General features: G+C 39.1%; 1 protein-coding gene across 1 annotated transcript in view; it reads left to right on the forward strand.

Annotated features, from left to right (window-relative positions):
- Nucleotides 1-20,012, forward strand: part of LOC112158869 (IQ motif and SEC7 domain-containing protein 2) — a gene marked incomplete at its 3' end in the record, with an annotated part of 166,813 nt that overhangs the window by 142,880 nt on the left and 3,921 nt on the right. Inside the window, 10 exon segments of the mRNA XM_036212883.1 lie at nt 420-593; nt 684-779; nt 974-1,527; nt 3,356-4,267; nt 8,077-8,235; nt 10,428-10,550; nt 10,636-10,802; nt 11,148-11,287; nt 13,147-13,272; nt 15,329-15,428. Coding sequence (XP_036068776.1) covers nt 420-593; nt 684-779; nt 974-1,527; nt 3,356-4,267; nt 8,077-8,235; nt 10,428-10,550; nt 10,636-10,802; nt 11,148-11,287; nt 13,147-13,272; nt 15,329-15,428 — 2,551 coding nt within the window.

The following is a 20,012-nucleotide window of genomic DNA, read 5'->3' on the forward strand; positions in this document are numbered from 1 at the left end:
TGTAGTTTGAACGCTAAATCAAATGAGTGGTTCTTGGTCATCGGTAAACTGTCTCACAACACGGACAGCTGGTGTCTGCACGACTGTGCACAAGCTGGGGGTGGGGGTTCGCAGAGCTAGCTGATCAACTCTAGCTTTACGAAAAAGTTTTTGTGTTAGCCTGGGGGCGGAGCAGACTCTTCCTGGAGGGGGCGGTTCTCAACTTGTGACATCAGCATGTGAGGACCTGCTTGTTTTCTTGGGTATGGGAGGGGCTGCTGCTGAGAGTGCAGGTTTTTAGAGGATTACCCAGAAATGCGTGAATGGATCAAAATACCACTTCAGGGTCTTTATAGAGAAGAATGAACAGTATTATACACTTTAAAGCTCAAAAAGTGGATTTTTCATGGTTTGGCTAGTATCTCTGTTTATTTTGATAGGTGGAGATGTTGGAGAGGAAGTACGGGGGCCAGTTTGTGTCAAGGCGGGCGGCGAGGACAATCCAGACGGCGTTCAGGCGTTACCGCATGAAGAAGAACTTTGAGCGACTCCGCAGCTCAGCCTCGGAGAGCAGAATGACCCGCCGCATCATCCTGTCCAACATGAGGATGCAGGTGCTCACACTGGAACACAACCTTCATCTGACACGCCAGATTCTGCCCGAGTTTGTAGTGTGACAGCAGCCGTTTCCTTTGTGCGTGCAGTACTCATTTGACGAGCGACCGTCACAGGGTCAGGGGCCAGCAGGTCCGCAGGATTCGGAGGACACGGGGGACGTGGAGGACTCTTTCTCAAAGCAGGTGAACACATTTTTGGTAATTGGCTTCTTGATGTAATTGTTTTGTGTAGTTGTGTCAAGTATCCGTTTTTTTACAGTCCTACCAAGTTACGCCGTGGCCTACCGTGTCTTTCTACGAGTTGCGATAAATGTATCCTGGGCTCTGCTCTGCAGACCGTCTCTGCTTCTTTGTTAAGAACGTCCGTGTCGCTGCAGGTCAAGTCCCTGGCTGACTCCATGGACGACTCCCTCACCTGCCAGTCTGGACGCGAGGACTCTCAGGACGTTGGAGGAGAAGGAGAGGACGACGATGACGAGGAAGAGGGAGATGAGGAAGAAGAGGAGGAGGAAGAAGAGGAAGACGACGATGACTACAGGCAGTGTGGATGGAGGAACACCAACACGTCGTCCCGACGCCCCGCTGGCCGGGCAGAAGGCATCAGGGGAGGAGGTGCTGCGATGCACGAGGACAGCACTGCCACCTCCTTCAGTGACGTGACCCTCTACATGGATGATGGCTGCCTTCCTTCCTCGCCGCTCTCCCGACCGGCCTCCAGCTCCGACACAGACTACTGGGGAGGCGGAGGCGCAGGGGGAAGAGAGGACAGCCGAGAGACGGAGGGGGGCAGCAACGCCAGCCGGAGGAGCAGCACCCCCTGCACCGAGTGTAGAGGGGAGTACAGAGTGAGGGCAGCAGGAGGAGGAGGAGGACATCTTCCAGTTCTCACCATAGAGCCACCCAGTGATAGCTCTGTGGACATGAGTGACAGGTCAGTGGGAGGGTGTCATTTACAGTCTGTCTTCTTTGCATCTCACCCCGCCCTTGAAGACTGGAATCCTCCCTTTACTGTATGACATTCATAGTCTTTATAACTGCTGGCCTCCAAACACCAGGGGGCAGTGTGGAGAAAATTGCAGAGTGTGGAATCAGAATTCTGCCCCTCTCCCTGCCCCTACATTTAGCCCTCCAAACGGAGACTTCTAGAAAGAAGTGTCTTCAACAGATAAGTCAGGGATGTCAAAAAACGAGTCCATTCTAGCCCATTCCTGTGGCAAGTTATGGTTATTTAAAGAAATGGCCGCAATGCGCGATTCCACCACTAGGGGAAGCAAAGGAAAAGAAATACCGGCATAACAAGAGATCAAAAAAATAAAGAACATTTCTTTTCGAGTGTGCCACGTCTGGGTTAGATGCAGTTAGGTTCCCTGCCAGCCTGTTAGGTTTATATAAAAAATATCAGGTGTGACACAGCAGCTACCAAAATGTCGTTGGGAAAAGAAAATAATAAGAATAGCTCTAATAATAATAAGTGATTAGGCTACTAGGTTATTGGAGGCATTTATTTCAACTGAGAAAAAAACAAAGTTACAGATAAGTTGACGGGTTGAATGTGGCCCTGGAACCAACATGAGTTTGATACTCTCTGGTCCAGAAGCAAAGTGTCACAAACAGGCAGACAGACAGCTGGTTCCATATGCAGCAGGTTTATTAGTTCAGACAGGAACTAACCGCAGCTGAAAGTCAACAAAGCTAAATCAGGGTCAGACAGGCAGAAGTCAATCACAAGCATGGGATCCTCCAAGAAGAGAGTAGAGGAGTCAGGGTCCAGACGAGGGTCAGGGCAGGCAGCAAGCAATCAGAGATAAATCAGGGTCAGCAACAGAAGATCAGGTCCAGATAGAAACGCTCGGTAATACATGCAAGGTGGGACTAACAATACTTCGCTCTGCGTCAGGCTCTGAGTAGTGCTTAAGTGTTCTGTGGGTGATTGTCAATGAGTGTTAGCTGAGCGGCATCCAGGAACTGAGCTGAGGTTGCTGGGAGATGTAGTGTTAAAACTCAGGAGTTTAACACTACACGGTCACGGTTTCCTGCCTGTGACCAGAGGGGGAGACAGAGCGCTGACTCCTGACAGTATGGACAGCATCACCTGGATAAATAAGAATCTTCATCAACAACATACAGGACTGGTTTTAACTCACTTCAGTGGAAGACACCCAAAGACAAAATACAGTGAGCGGAGCAATGATGTCTGACGTTGCACATAGAATTCTGACTGATAATGCTGTTGCTTAAAATTAGTGGAATTTATTCGCTCCACCTTAATAATATAAAAATGGACAGTCAGTACGATTAGATTAGATTACTTAGAAGTTTAGCTGAAGGCCCTTATGGCATCAAACATGGCCTTCTTAATGCAAAAAATGTGAGCTGTACTGAAATTCAAACATGTATTCTTAGTAAAAGTAGAAGTTATCGTGAACAGGAAGTAAGTGGCTTTACTTAAAAAAAGATTTGATTCCAGGTTGTATATACATTTAGTTTTGGGAGTTGCAGTCAATGGGAAAATTCTCTCTGCAACCAGCGATCATCAAAAGAACTGCTACATTCTACACTTCCTGTTTGGCTTCAGGTTTAAGAACACACCCCTAATTAGGCAAAAATAAAATATAAAATTAAGCCCTCTAAATTTGACTGTAGGCATATTTTTTCTACTCCTTTTTTTCAAAATGAAAAAGATTGAAAACATTTCTAGAGAGATGAAAATATAAAAAGTAAGTAGTAGTGATGCTTTACTGATTTTTCTTCCTGTGCAGGTCGGAAAGAGGATCTATTGGTCGTCTGATTTATGAGCAGGAGCCGTCAGGAGCTGAACGAGAAGGATCAGACAGAGGGAGAGGAGGAGGTGAAGGAGAAAGCGGCGAGGACGAGCGAGGTGAAGGAGGCGGAGGCAGCAGCGAGACCGACTCTCCTCACGGGACCATCAAGCACAAACCGAACGGCCGCTCTGTCGCCACGGCGCAGGGACAGACCCGCAGCCCTTCCAACGTCCCCCTGCCCATGCCGTCGGCCCGGACCTTGCCCTCGCACCCGCTTCCCCATCCGCTCCAGCATCCCCACCCACACCCGCATCCCCACCCTCCAACCATCCCACACCTCCCCACCATCCTGCACCACCACCCGCAGTACAACCAGCCTCAGATCCTGCACATGCACCACGGCGGCAGCCCGTACATGCAGCAGCACTTCGCCCAGCACCACTACCACCACCTGCACCACCAACACCACCACTTCCCCCACTCCTACGCAGAGCCCCCGTCGTCCCCGCTGCCCTCCCCGGTGCCCCCCCTCACGCCTCTCTCCCCGCTACCGCCGCCGCTCACGCCCTCCCCGCTCTCCTCCTCCTCATCCTCGGTGCTTCAGAACATGGAGGCCCAGCAGCAGCACCTTGCCCACCACCCTCACCTGCACCACCACCACCTGCTGTGCTCAGACGGAGACAACGAGAGCGTCAACTCCACTACCACCAACTCCAACGACGACACCACCGTCAACAACTGCAGCTCCGGCTCCTCGTCGCGCGACAGCTTGCGGGAGCCTGTGGGAGGAGCCACGCTGGGGAAACAGACCTATCAGAGGGAGAGCCGCCACAGCTGGGATTCCCCCGCCTTCAACAATGATGTGGTGCAGCGGAGGCAGTACCGGATCGGACTCAACCTGTTCAACAAGTGAGTCTTTCACCATCTAACCCTATACAGACATCTCTCAGTTACTCAAATGATCAAAAATTACAACATGAAGTCAATAACTGGTTATTAAATTATGTTGGGATTGAGATCATGTTTGGATTCTCTGTGACATTGCTGTGTGTTTTAAAGAATGAACACATTGACTGTATATGAGAACTGGACAGAGTGAGTGTGACATCACCCATAAAAAATGGCTTACTTCTGGCTCCAACTAAATGAAGTCACTTCATTCACCATTTTGGAGCCAGACGTCATCAGTTAGGAGTGATTGTTCGAGTCGGTCTGAGTCAATATTTCTATGGCAACCACAGCTTCCAATCAGGAGTGAGCTTGTTGGAAGGCCACACCCCTACCACTCCAACGAGCTCGGGAGAATCTGTCAATTAAACATTTTGACCGTTCAACATGAGATCACCCACTTTTATTGAGGCCTCTGATTGGCCAGTTTATAGCTTGAATAACTTGCACTACAGAAAAAACATATAATGATAAAATTGGATTTAGTGGCTACTTCCTGTCTACAACACGAGGGGGCAGGAGTCACCCAGTCCAGTTCTCTCTCAATGTTTCAAAAAAAAAGAGCTTACATAAATACAACAGTATAGGTTGTGAACAGGGCTGTCAAATTATCACGTTAATTGCGATCAATAAATGACAGAAGTTTTTTTTTAATTGCGCTAATCTCATTTTTGCCTAGAATGGCTACTTCCATGTTTTGCACACCTGGAGGAGCATTTTATTCTGCTCATACTATGGTCTTTTACAATAAAATATAAATATAAGAAAACATATTAGAACTTGTTCCAATAAATCTCCATATCAAAAATCCTATTTGCTTTAATGCAGATCATTTTCCTGGAGACACGTGCACCTTTCTGCCTTTGCTTAATAATCCATGTTTAAACCAGTTCTCCCAATTTGTTGTCTGCTGTTTCCACCAGGAAATAGTCCACTCCCCTTCCCCACCAGGAAATAGTCTGCTCCCTACAAAAGCGGACTGTTTAATATATGGTGCATCACATTGTCATGTCAACGGCTTTAATGCATTTTTTTCTATTTTGTTATTTGTTCAAGATAAAAAAAATACCTTTTGATGGTGTCAAAGTAAACGTTGGAAGTCTTTTATAATAGAAAAAAATTAATAAAGCAACCTTTTTAGTTTTATTTTGATATTGTACAGAATGTCACAAATGTCTTAAATACCTCAAAATTAGGCTTTTTACAGCATTTAATGGGTTAAAATTTTTTATTAAAATTGATTCATTCGATTAATCAATTACAATCTCGATTAATTAATCGCACTAAATTAATCACATGACTAGTTGTGAACACAGTTCAGATCGTCAGACTCAAGTAAAAAAAATGTATTTTAAAATTACATAAACCTTACTTTGAAACATCTTAAAACAAATTAGATTTTTTGACTTGAAGTGCTTTTTTTTAAATTTAGATTCCTGTCCTTTAGAAAACAAGAGGTCTGTTATACTTTAATTACATTTCTTACTACACAATATTTCTGGATATTGTGTAGTAAGTAGATAGTAATCCTGGTGTCTTTACTAAGGCTCTTTGGGGATTCTGAGGATTTTTATCTCGTAATTCTGGATTTTGATCCACATTTCTGAACCAACCGAACTCTTGTAGGGCTGCAGATCTCTCCTTCTTTGCAAAAGAAAGTATTCAGTAGTTGGCAGGCTTTTTTATTTTGGCTTCAGTTGGTTGTGAGCTGTAACTGTCCAACCGAAACTGCTCTGACACTCAGCTGCTTGTAACAATCTGCAAACATCCCCAGTGGAGTTCCCAAAATAAAGAGTAAGGGACTTCCCTTTGTGCAAACCGCTTAGACCATCTTCTAATAATTTTTAACATGTTCCTTTGGACACATTTCTATTCAAAGTTTCAGATTCTCTGAACTTGTCAGAAAGCCTTTTTAACAAGGCTTTTCTTACATGTTTTATAGTGTTCTGCAACCTTGTGGCTCCAATAGTATCAAATAAAAAAAATAAATAAATAAAGGCACCTCACTGGACTTCTCTCCTGTTTCTCTTTTTTAATCCACAAAGTAAACGTCATAAATCAAAGGATTTATGAGCTGTCTGCTTAGACCAGGGGTCTACAACCTGCGCCTCCGGAGCCACACGTGGCTCTTTTACCCCTCTATTGTGGCCTTTTGGCTAAAATAAAATGTTTTTAAAAATATAAAAAAGTAACTGTAAAAGAAAGTAAGTAAATAAAAATAGTAGTAAAAGTAAATAAACTTTATTCACTCATTCACAAACAGTAAAAGAACAATATCAATCGTTCAACGAGGATCCTAAAAACAGTTACCTTAGTTCTCCAGCAATCCTTTCGAGTTTATTAGCATAATTTGGATTCCATTTTCATCTTCATTTATCACAGAAAATCAATTTATTGTCAGTAAACACAGCCAGAATTTAAACTACAAGAATTTATAATCCACTGGACTATAAAGCAGATTTTCTCTTTCTGAACAAATTCAAAGTTTTAAAGTGTGCTTCATGATTTTATTACATGGTAGGGGTCACTTCATTAGCTCTAACTCAGTTTTTGTTGGTTATATTTATTAATATGTGGCTGAAATGCACCAGAAACAGTAAAATAAACATTTCCTTTGCTGTTATCATTGATGACTTTACACTTTCTGACTGCATTTGCTGGATTGACATGAACCTATGGTTTAGGGTGTCTTTTATTTTGAAAGGAAGTCATGCAAAGCTCTAAAAGTTATAAACTATTTCATATTAAAAAACATTTTCTCTTCATTTTTGTATTTTATTTATGCAAAAAACACAATAGTTCATTTAAATGTATTTTGTTAGTAGCAAAAACATGAATATAAATTAGTATCTTATTTTCCCAAAGGGTGAGTGAAGACTTTGTGGCTCCTGCTGGGTTTTGGTTGGCGAGAAATTGATGGTTCTTCAAGTGTTGAAGGTTGCAGACTCCAGGTATAGATGTTATGTTATCAGGTCAACAACCGATCAAATACTAACGAAAGTTCTCTTATTTAGTCTAGTAATTGGACTATTTCTATCTAGAACTACTGTTGAGCCTCCAGGTCCTTTTCACTAGTTCATTGCTTTTGTTAACAGGACCTGTAGTCTTTTAGACAAAGATGTCCAAACATGATTGTATTTGAGGGACAGGACATGACCTCAACCCCCCTCTATTGAGAGAAGAAATCTCTTTATTTAACAAAATATAGTTCATGAATAAATGCACAGATTTTTTGATTTTTTTTCTTCTTGAGTTCACAACTTATTTTTGCAGCTTCAACTTGGAGAATTTTAATCCCTGGATTGGACGTGTCCTTCTTTTTAATGCAGAACCTCCAGAAAACCTCACAAAGGAATGATGGGTAAAAACTAGAAAAAAATGTCATCCGGGTTTCACGCTCTCTCCAAATTTACTCATTGTTTCATCTTGAAATGTTTATTTGTTCTAAAACAAAAGCATATTTTCACACAGGCCTGCAGATCATGGAATGTGAACATCTGTACTGCAAAATGTTTTACAAAATTGTGTCAAATATATTTAGGCCTAAAATGTAAATATGCTGCATTTTCCTGTTAAAATTTGTCTTTTTTTTGGCTATACCGTGTAAAATGCAAACAGTCCAAACAGCTACACAGAAATGTTGGTTTTTCTTTTCATCTAATAGAGATAATGTGACTACAGACTGACAGTTTAATTACATGGTGACATTTTCAGACATTTTTTAAAAGTATTTGAGAAAATGTAAAGCTTGATTTCCTGCTTGTCCACAGGAAGCCGGAAAAGGGGATCCAGTACCTGATTGAGAGGGGCTTCGTGTCGGACACTCCGGTGGGCATCGCCAGGTTCATCCTGGAGAGGAAAGGACTGAGCCGGCAGATGATCGGGGAGTTCCTGGGCAGCAGGCAGCAGTTCAACAAGGATGTGCTGAAGTGAGTGCAGCTCATCGGGAGAAAGTGTTTCCCTGAAGAATTCACAACAGTGACCTCACAAAGGTTCACAAAATATAGACCTGTCCTGTCTGCTGGCAATATAGGCTTTAGTCTGGAATCTAAGACGTTTTGAGTAAATCAAAGGTTGCAGATAAATCCAGATAAAACCTGAAGGATTTTTTTAAAATGACATAAATACAGCTAATTCCAGCAGATTTTCAAGGAGAAAAAACACGCTTTTTCTCCTTGAAATCTTGTTTTAATTGGTTAATCTGTCACTGATCACTTACTGCACGGTCTCAGTCACCTTCAGACTAAGATTCAGAGACGACAAACTGCACTGGAAAAAATTTATTTCTATAAACAAGTTTAAAAATATAGAAACACTGAATCTTGTTATTAGCAAAAAAATTCTGCCTGGTAGAATTTCTCTTTGTAAGATTTCTTAAAATATGTTGTGATGTCCTGTCTTTTCATTACAAAAATTAAATCTTGAAATCAGCAGTAAAACCCTCACATTTAAGTATTTTGCTTTGGTAATTGGAAATATTATGTGTTAGAATAGGCGTGTATTCCTCAGAAAATATCCCATTTAAAGCACCATAAATCAAAGTCATTTTAAAATAAAACTAAAACTACACTTTGAAACATACATTTTTAAAAAAAAACTATATGTAAATTATGAGCCAAATTAAACTATATTTTTAATCAACCAAGTCTGTTTCTTAAAGCAAACATGTTTTAATATTATTTATATTAAAAACCTTATTTCGATAGAGAAATTCCTTAAAATAGGATTAAAATCAAATGACTTAAGAAAAAGTCATAAAATTCAAGATTTATCACTTTTAAACGAGTCGTTAGATCTCTAAAGAAAGTTATTGTTTAGTTTTGTCTCATATCAATAAGATATTCAAACTGGAAACTTGACAAAAACACTTGGTGAGATTTTTGCATTCAAAGGTATTCATAAAAAATAACACATCAGTTCTCCTCTCTGATCCAACGTTAATGGAGAGAAGTGAGACATCAGAACCACCAAAAAAAACTATTTTAATACATTTTAAGATCTTTTTTTTATTTCTAAGACGCATTTTGGTTTGTTAGACACGATGAAACAGATCTGTTGTTAGGACTTGAGCTCAGAAAAATGAGGAAGATCTGAATCTCTCTGAACACGACAGTCAGATGCAACAGTCGTCAAAATAAAAATAAAGGCGAGCTAACAAGTCCTGAAGTTGAAAAGGAACAGAGTGAGAGAGGATCAGTGGGACTGTGAAGCTGCTGTTTTATTTATGAGTCTCTTTAAAGGGCAGATTTTTAGTAATCAAAGAGCATTCCTGATCTATTCTGATGTTGTTCCTCACAGAGAGGAGACTTGTTCCTCCTAAATGCAGATAAAGAAGTTTCTGCTGGAGCGTTCACACGGTTCAAACCTGGCAGTCGTTACTGTGTTTGTTTACACCACGTGTCAAAGTCAAGGCCCGGGGGCCGGATCTGGCCCTCCAGATCATTTTATTTATTGTTATTAATGCCCCGATTTTATCTTATAATAGTGGAAAAATATATATTTATGGAGAGTAAATATTGGAAGCTATTAAATTGATTTATTCTGGAATAATATTCCTGCTTTTTTATCATTCAAAATTATGTTAAAAAGCTACGGTTTTAAAGTTTTAAAAATTGCCATTCTGCTAGTTTTTTGGACTATTTTGGCATTTATTAAGATTTTTTTTAGTCTGTTTTTGAGTTTCGCTAATATTCCAGCTACACGCTAGCTGTTTTGGCTAATTTAGGCTTTTTTCAGTTTATAGGATATTTTAAAGTCTAGCTACTTTTTTCAGCTAATTGCTAGCTGTTTTGACTAACCTAAGTTTTTTTAAGCTAATTTGGCATTTAGCTAATATTTTAGCTGGCTCTCAGCTTCAGCGTTTTCAACTATCGGCTTCAATATTTTTAGCTATCGATTTCAGAATCTTCAGAGGCCAAATTCAGTTTACAGCATTCACACTAGCATTAACACGGGTAATGCTACTGTATATATCTAGTTCATAATTATGTTAAAAAGTTACAGTTTTAAAGTTTTAAAAATTTAGTTTTAGTGTTCAGTCATTTTTGACACCCTGATTTACAGCGTTGCTGCAGAACAAACTGATGTGAGGAGCTCAGTAAAATATGGTTTCTCTGTGCAGCTGCGTCCTGGATGAGATGGACTTCTCTGGGATGGATTTGGATGATGCTCTGAGGAAGTTCCAGGCCCAGATCAAAGTTCAGGGTGAAGCTCAGCGGGTGGAGCGTCTGGTGGAAGCTTTCAGGTATTTAACTGGGCTGCAGATTTGAAGTCCTGCTTTTTGGGGGTTTTTTTTCCGAGCCTGCTCACATTCCCTTCCTTTTGTGCAGTCAGCGTTACTGCATCTGCAACCCGGTGCTGATCCGCCAGTTCCAGAATCCAGACACCATCTTCATCCTGGCATTCGCCATCATCCTCCTCAACACAGACATGTACAGCCCCAACGTCAAGCCGGAGAGGAAGATGAAGCTGGAAGACTTCATCAAAAACCTACGAGGTGCGTCAGTGGATTGACTCTTGGAATCAGGGCAGCTCGCCGGAGATGCCGCAGTCAGGCGGGCTGTGAAGACAGCAGTTGGCTGGGAAAGAGCAGAAGTGCTGCAGGCTGTTGTCAACACTCATAACTATCAGATCTCCCTCACAGCCGATTGTAGAGGCTGATTTGCAGCCAGAAGTTGGCAGCGGGGGGAGTCAAAGCTTTGTTTTCAGCTGGTTGCTCTTGCTTTTCTCCTAATTTATCAGGGCAGTTCTCGTGTGGGAACAGCCCACCAGCAGCTGCAGCGCAGCAAAAAAAATAAAAAAGGGAGACTAAACCTAACGATGATGTGACGTGTGTCGCCAGGCGTCGACAATGGGCAGGACATCCCCAGAGACCTGCTGGTGGCCATTTACGGGAGGATCCAGAAGTGGGAGCTGAGGACCAACGATGACCACGTGTCCCAGGTTCAGGCTGTGGAGAGGATGGTGGTCGGCAAAAAGCCTGTAAGACTCTCAGAAAACACGAACATCAGAAAAAAAGATCCAAACATTCATGGAGGTTTTTAGTCATGTGTTTTCATAGCATCAAATGTTGTCACCTGAGAGATAATTATACGCTGCATCACTACAGCATTCCAAAATGTTTACTTTGAAAGTGTCAAACATGTGTTGTGCTAAATTTAACAAGAATTTATCCTTTTGTAACATTACACCAGGCTTAATATTAATTTTTTGTATCTGTTGACCTCTATAAATGGGAATCAAAAGTGCTGTCTGTTGGTTGTTGTGTTAGCTTTAGCGTGGATTGCAGATTTTTTCCTTCAGTTGTCAGAAATACAAATATTAAGGTACTTTTATTAAGTTTTTTTCCTTGTTTATATAAATTTATCATAATAAATGTACACCTAAAATTAATGACAGAAAAAATACATAAAAGTTTTTGGGTTTTTTTGAGGGAAAAAAAATCGACAATACAGCATGAATCATTTCAAGTTACTCTCAGTTGTAAAACCAAATGGCTCAGGACACAGCAGTAAACAAGAATCAATGAGGACAAAATAAAATCAAATAAAAGTACCTAATGGTGACATGTGTAACACTTTAAAATGTTACACAAAAAAATAAAAGTGCAAATTAAGATTCATTATCTTGAATAAATAACAAAGAAGTTCTGTTTAGAGATCACCGATCAATCAAAGATCGCAGACTCCCGCCGTTTAGACTAGATTAGAAGCTAAATATAAACACAACAACCATATATAAAAGATCGCTAAACATAAAATACAATTATATAGAGTGAAATCACTAGTAAAAGTACCATACCAGCAAATAAAACTTCTGCATTGCGACTTCCATTGTGCACGTTATGACCACTTCTGTTGGACGTCCATCGGCTCCATCTGTCCGCCATGTTAGTCCACCATGTTACCTGCAGCTGCGTACTCTTGAATAAAGTGGTCAGTGAATGTAGGATAAGTACATTTGTCTTAATGCTTGCAGCTTCTATCACTTTAAAAAGCTTTGATTTGGGGAATAATGCTTTCACGAGAGAAACTTGAGAAATGTCTGTGCGTCAGGGTCAAGGTCGGAATACTTTGCATTATTTATTGGTAGCATGGTTCAAAATCAGAAGGAATTAGGTCAAATTTCAGCTGATTTGTGAGATCTCATAGAGAGTTCTAACTATATTGATGTCAAACTGATCTGTAATGTTTGGAACAAGTCAGACTTTAAATTGTTTGATTCTGTTTTGTTTTTTTGTCTAGCATCTAAAACAATCCTAGTTGTGAAATGAAAGTTTATGAATAAGCTGAATTGAATGTTAAAAAAAGGCTTTCATAATTTTTCTTTGGTTACAAAACTCATCAAAGCTCAATTTGAACTTTCATACATTTTGTAGCAGAATAAGCCAGTGTGGTGATTTATCTCCACTGGTTTTCACAGCTAAATGATTCCCTGCAAGAGCTGCTTACATAACATCCTTGTATCACTAATGGTCTCTGTGCTGTGGACATACATTTGTTTTCACTGTCAGCTGCTTCCTGTTCAAGTTCACAGAGAACGAAGTTTCATGTCAGGAAAATAAAACAATGTTTTAAAACTGCTGCACAGCATCAGAAAGACCCTGTCAGATCCGTGTAATAAAGCTTTATCTAAAATAAACTTTTTTATAGTCTGCAATTGAAATTGCTTTGAAAAAAAGATGGCATTTATTTACATTTTTTGGGCATAAGCTATGTTTTATTTCAATAAATAAGACAGAAGATGAACTTTGATCTTCCAGGCTGTTCGTGGAGTGAAAGCACCGTTGGAGACGCAGGACGCCAAACATTAAGCGGCGTGTTTTTGTTTGTTTGTTGCAGGTTCTGTCTCTGCCTCATCGCAGGCTGGTGTGCTGCTGTCAGCTGTTTGAGGTTCCCGATCCAAACAGAGCTCAAAGGAGCGGCGTCCACCAGAGAGAAGTCTTCCTGTTCAATGACCTGCTCATGGTAACCTCTTCTCAATGCATACTTTCTTGATCTGATGCTGTTTTCGGCCGTTTGAAGCTGTCAGTTTGAGCTCCGCCTCCTAACGTTGTTGGCTAATAAACTAAAAAAATGTTGGTTTTCTTATCTTCACTCCATCACAAACATACAAATAGTTTGTCTAGTTCTAAGACAGTAATGTCTGTGTGGATGTTTGGAGGTTATTTAAAGAATTAAAGCGAATGGAGTGAAGTCCTGCAGACTGTTTACAGGAAAGTGACATCTTCAGGGTAAGATATTCAGATCCACAGAAAAAAAATAAAATCCTCCTCTAGAGGATTACTCAGAAATGTGAGAATGGATCAAAATTCCACTTTGGGGTTCTTTATAGTGAGGAATGAACAGTTTAAAACACTTAAAAGTTCAAAAAAGTGTATTTTTTTATGGTATAGGCCAGGGGCCGGCAACCATTTAACAGTAAAAGAGCCATTTGGGCAAGTTTTCTACTGAGCAAAATCTAGAAGGAGCCGCAGAAATTTACTTTGGCCTTTAAGAAATTTGGATTTGCGTTCATGACCTTCTTTTTGTTTATTTTATTATTATCTTTTAAATAAATTTGAGCTATGTCTATTTTTGGCAAAAGCAAGAAAATAAATAGAATTTATCATTTCGCAAAAAGGGATTTTTGTTAGCATTTTTACCTTTAGTAGAGGCCAAATTAGCAAAAAATCTAGCCTGTTGCTTAATTACTAGCTGAACTCCTAAATAGCCTAAAATTCCTCAGTGAACCTAAAAACTCCAGTAGATAACAATTAGCCAAATTGCTAAAATATGAGCTGAACTACAAATTAGCATAAAAATTTTAATTAGAGGTCAAATTAGCCCCAAAAAAAGCTAGCTCGTTGTTCAAGTACTAGCTGAACTCCTAAATAGCCCAACATTTCTTCGTAAACTAAATTAGTCAAAAAGTTAGCCAGTTTCTAAAATAGAAGCTAAATTTTAAATTATGAAAAAAAAACTTCAGTAGATAACAAATTAGCCGAAAACATCAGCATGTTGCTAAATTATTAGCTGAACCCCAAACTAGCATATAATTCTTCAGTAAACTAAATTAGTGAAAAATGTTGGTTGCTAAAATAGAAGCTAAACTCTAAATTAACCAAAAAACCCTAGTAGGTAACAAATTAGACAAAAACTGTAGCATGTTGCTAAAATAATTGCTAATCTCCAATATTTTTTTTAAATTACTATTTAATTTTTCTTCAGCCAGAGAGCCACCATGGAGAGATAAAAGAGCCACATGAGGCTCTGGAGCCACAGGTTGCAGACCTCTGGTATAGGCCCTTTAATAAATAAATATAGATAGTGCAAAACCAAGAGAACAACAATTGACCATGACCAACTGAAAACAAGACCACTAAAGAGACAGAAACCTAAAATATCAATACAATCCAAGAGCAGAATCCTCACAGCTCTTATAGTTTGTTTTGAACTGTGTTGTCTTCCTGGGTTGTCTGCTTTAACACAAACAGCGACACACTCTACACTAAAGGACTTTGATTGTGGCTGTTTGTTTTCCGTGTCTAAAATCTGTCTCTTCCTCAAACCTCTGAACAATGAGTTCAGCTGTAATTACAAACGCGTCTATAATTTCCTTCATTATCTCCTGAGAAAACTCTCTTCCTGTGGTCCGTGTTCACTGTGGTTACCACCTCCTCACCAAACAGCACAGACTGTCGTCCTCCTTTAAATATGAGGAATAATGATTTCAAAGATTGAAGACACTTGTTTTGATGATCAGAAGACACACCTGATGTCTCTCTGGTCAAATTATTTAAGTTTTTTCACGTTTCTTTGTTTATTTTGTTGTCAATTCTTTGAACAGTTCAAAAAAGATGTCTGGTTTATTGTATTTTATACGTTTCAAGTTGTCTCAGTGGGTTTTTCTTATATAATCATCATGTGATTCATTTTTAAACAGTTTCCTTTAATAAACACGTAGATAAGGGTTTTTAGAAATGCATATAAGTGTCAGGAAGAGTGTTTTTTTGATGCCGCCTCTCCTCCTCCTCCTCTCTAGGTGACAAAGATCTTCCAGAAGAAGAAGACTTCTGTGACGTACAGCTTCAGACAATCATTTCCTCTGCTGGACATGCAGGTCCACACCTTCCAGAACTCCTGTAAGTCGCACTCTTCCCTTATTCCTCTCTGGTTCCCCCTCTCTGCACATGCTCAGTCCTCTATTTTTACCCAAGAGCCACCAGGCTGATGCGGTGCGCACGCAGAGAAGCCAGTGCTGATGATTCTGCAAATACACTCTGTTTCTACGGCAACTCACATCCTCAGGCTGATCTTCCAGAACTTAATTCATAGTTTCTATAAAAGGCATCAAATGACATTTCGAACAATCTGCTCCCCCTGCCGCTCCGTGCAGATCTGGGTTTTCAGCTTTAAAGATGTTTTTGGCGTTTTTAACATGTTCGTGTCGCATTTTCTCATGATGACATTTTACCATTTATGGATATTTATTTTGTGGTAAATCAGGAGCAGATGAAACAAATGCCATTTGAAATATAAAAATACGTAAAATTGGGGTTCCACGAGCTTCCTGCTCTGCTCCAATCCACTTGCAGACCAATAGTTCATCGTCTTAAACTGTACAAAACTGCTCGCCATTTTTGTTGCATTGATAATGTTAGCATTGACATATATAGAGATGGACAGTAGGGCTGGGTTGAAATACATCGATTTATCACATAAAGCTAAGGTCCGCTAGCTTGACGCTAACGTTTAATGGGATTTCCCTTAGGACAGCTAATGCTAACGCTCGGTTGACTTAAACATACATCGCTGACTAAATGAACATTTTTATAAACTTTTTCAAACTTTTTTAAGGAAATATTTTTTTAATTAACTATTTGTGATCTAAAACATCGTTTTTTGCTCATACTTTTGTCTTATTCTGGAATAAGGTATAATGCTATAGCACGATCGCCACCTAGTGGCCAAACAGGAACGCCCTCCATGAGAAGCAGAACAATGTTTACAATGTAAATGATCTGAACATTTTTGTTAGAACTTCTCCTTTTGAGAAACCATATAGCACTTTATGCTATTAAAAATCTCTTTATTTCATTGATACATTGAAAATGCATAAAAAAGAAGAAAAATCATATTAGTTGCACTTTTAGAAGCAAAGTGTAACACTTCTGAACAAGTTTTGGCAGCGTGTTGCAGGTGAGAACGGTCGAGCAGCTATGGTAGTCAAAGAGCGTGTGTCATTTAGGGGTTGCTGGCGATATCTCTGGGGTTAAAGGGTTAAATTTGAAATGGTTTGATGTTTATTTTTTATCAATTTTGCATCAAGGGGTTAAAGCAGGGGTTTCCAACATCCATGAGTCACAAGAAATACCTGCGCTAACTTGTATTATTTATGTTTATTTTCTTATCCTGAAGGGAGTTGTTAGCCCACAGCTAAAAAGCTAACAAAAACAAAACAATAAAACATATTTGGAAGGTTTGTTCAGGGAGAAAAGATCCAGTGAGAAAACAGAAGAAGAATCTTCATCTTTAAATACAATAAAGCTCCTGTTCACTGATTAAACCAAGAGTTCTCATTGACATATGGAATTACTGAGATAATTACCGGTTATAATTCTGTGTCTGGGATTTTTCAGTCTGACAGATTAGAACTAAGATGGTTGTCCAGTACCATGTCCTTATATTGATTTTATAATTGTATTATCATCATCGACATGACGTATGTGAGAAACAAACCCAGAACTGTGCATTTTCTTCTCCCACACGCACGAACACACCTGCTCGCTCCTCCTCACCGCCCTCCACCCGTCTACTCTGTGGAGTTTCCAGTGGAATGAGAAAATAAGCGTAACAGAATGAAGCTGGACGTGCTGCTTCTCAATGCACCGTCACTAATTCATTACACAGACACGCACAAAAGATGGAAGAAAACGAGCTGCTCCTTTTTAGCGACTCATAAACGGGTAGTTGTACTTAATTGAAAACAGCAGGCTCTTCACCCTGCAGTACTTGTTCTCGACAAAGCAGAAAGTAGAGCAGCTCTTTGCTTTGCTGCAACAATAAAGTTCTTTAGACATTCTGATCTCTGCTACACATTTCTACACAAATACAGAAACTCCATGAACACACCAGATATGTAGAGTTCTGACAGTCACTCATGAGTCAAAAAATGATCGTTTTAATTGCAAACAATGAGCGGACAGACGATGGTTACATTCAGTCTGATGCTGCATTCGAAGATCACTTATATTGTTCTGGACACACAAACAGGAGTTCTTGCAGCTGTTCGTCTTCAGCTCCAAGAAGGTGAAGTCCGAGGTGGAGTTGTGTTGAAGCTGCAGCGAGAAGATACAGACGACACGAAAAATTTAATGACACGAAGAGTATCGTGTCTAACATTTTTATCAACTAAATGACTAAAAAAACTATTTTAACCATGTTAATACAAGTAAAAGAAACAGTCAGCTTGTCTGTGTTTTATGATTTTGTGTGATAATATAATTCAACCAAAGAAACCTCTGAGTGGAACCTATAAGAGCATGTCAATAAGAAATTATAAATAAACAAATAGTAAATAGAGAATGATAGGAAAGATGAACGATAAATATTACAGGTATAATGTTCCACCCTATCATACTCTTTAGGAATATGAATATTTCTAATATTTTTGTAAAACTGATCAACTTCACTGATAAATTATAAAAAATAGGATACAATTGTATTTCTCTTCATTTATGTGTATAAAATTGAATCTGAAGAAGTCATAAATTAAAGAGTATTTTCTAAGAATATTGAATGCTATGTTTGAAGTTTATAACCGTATTAATTTTAAAATGACTTTATTAATCATTCTAACTGTTCTACAGCTAACAGAAAATCCAGTTATTGCAAAAGGGAAATACAGATTCAGGAGGATTATTGAAAAACCTGAAAAATAGGATGTTTAGTTTTTTTTAACAGGACCTGTTCTTAGGCAGAAAGTTCAATAAAATCCTCCTACTTCCAGGTTTAAACAGTCTAGGTCCAGCGGTTCTTGAACAGGACTTGTTCTTACATGAGAAGTGAAGTAAACCTGATGGGGTGACGTTCATATCATTACTGAATTCTTCGAAAGGATTTAGCACACAGAAAACTTTTATTCAGTGAGTTCATCTTTTCACATCAAAAAGATCAGAATGACTTTGTTTATCCACTTTGGTTTAAATAAAGGTTTGTTCTTCCTTGATCTAAATTATACTTCTTGTGGGGAAAAGTGTATAATATAACTTATAATAACTAATATAACTAAGATAGTGAGCTTGTTGATAAAACTTGGAAAATTTAACAGTAATCTTTAGAGTTACATCCATAAATATATATATATATATATATATATATATATATATATATATATATATAAATATATATATATATATACTACCAAATTGAATCTAAGTATTTAAAACAGTTCTTAATCCAATTAAGTTTAAATGTGAAATTCAATATGAATTCACTTGCTTTTTTGGTTAAAGTAATTCTTTCTAAAGTAGTGAAGTTTATTCTTCCTATAAGTTAACTGACTGTTAATTTCTTTGGAGGTGAGTCATAAACAAATAAATAAAAGAGCAGGAAAAACTCTGGAGATACCGACAGCTTTAGAAAATAACCTTTATTTATATAGCACCTTTCAAGATAAAAAATCACAAAGTGCTTTACAGTAAAATACAGAGTAAAATGCAGAATATAAAACAGAATTATGAAAAAGCAATTTTAAAAAGATATGTTTTTAGTTGATCTTTAAAAGAAAACATTGAGGCTAATTAGATGATTCTGCCCAAAACTGAGAGGTCCTTCTCTATGTCGTTCAAGTATTTCAAATTAAAGTCATCTGTGATTGTGGGGATGGAGTTTTTCCACTAAATGAGAGAGCTCAGAACCGTCCTGCATCAGCAGGTCTCAGCATCAGACCTCCTCACCAGCAACGGAGTCGTTCTTCTTTTCCAGCCTGAAACCTTCCTGAAATCCTTCTCTTTCTGTCATGTGTGTCGCTTCATCATGGAACATCATGGAACATCATTGAACATCCTGGAACAGGGCCGGACTCTGAAGTAACTTGAGTGGTCTGCAGGATGGTGGCTTAGGTGTTGTTGTTGTTGACGGTTCTGGTTCACCAGTTGGAGCTAAATGGGACTTGGCAGACTGGAGATGACTGTGACCAGGACAGATTGTCCCCCATGATTCATCAGCACAATCAGGCATCAGCTGTGTGGGCGGGTGACTGCATCCCTGTGTGAGTGTGCAAGGTGTGTGGGAAGAAGGTATGAACGTGTGTCTGTGTGGGGAGGGGGCTTCCTTCACGCTGACTGATTGGGGTCAGGGTCTGCAGGCTGAAGAACAGTCTGACTAAAGATCACATATGTGCCTTCTACTTTATTTCAGTGCTTTTACACCAAATCACAAATGGGAGCTTTGGAAATATGTATGAATATTAAATATATATATCATGGTTATTTATTAAAGAAATAAATATTCAATCTATTTTTAGTACTTTAATCTTGTTATTTGTTTTGGTTTAGATCACTTTTTCACAAAAAGGGGACTATTTAATCCTTGGTCCGCATTGTCATGTTATATAGATTTCATTTTGTGATCATTCGCAAATAAGTGGTTGGCAAATACTGTAAAAAGAAAAAAAAGAATTCCAAATAATCGTGATTTAACTTTTCCCCAGGTTTGCAATTCAA

This window comes from Oryzias melastigma, linkage group LG7 (genome assembly GCF_002922805.2).
Source record: "Oryzias melastigma strain HK-1 linkage group LG7, ASM292280v2, whole genome shotgun sequence".
In the NCBI taxonomy this organism is placed as follows: domain Eukaryota; kingdom Metazoa; phylum Chordata; class Actinopteri; order Beloniformes; family Adrianichthyidae; genus Oryzias; species Oryzias melastigma.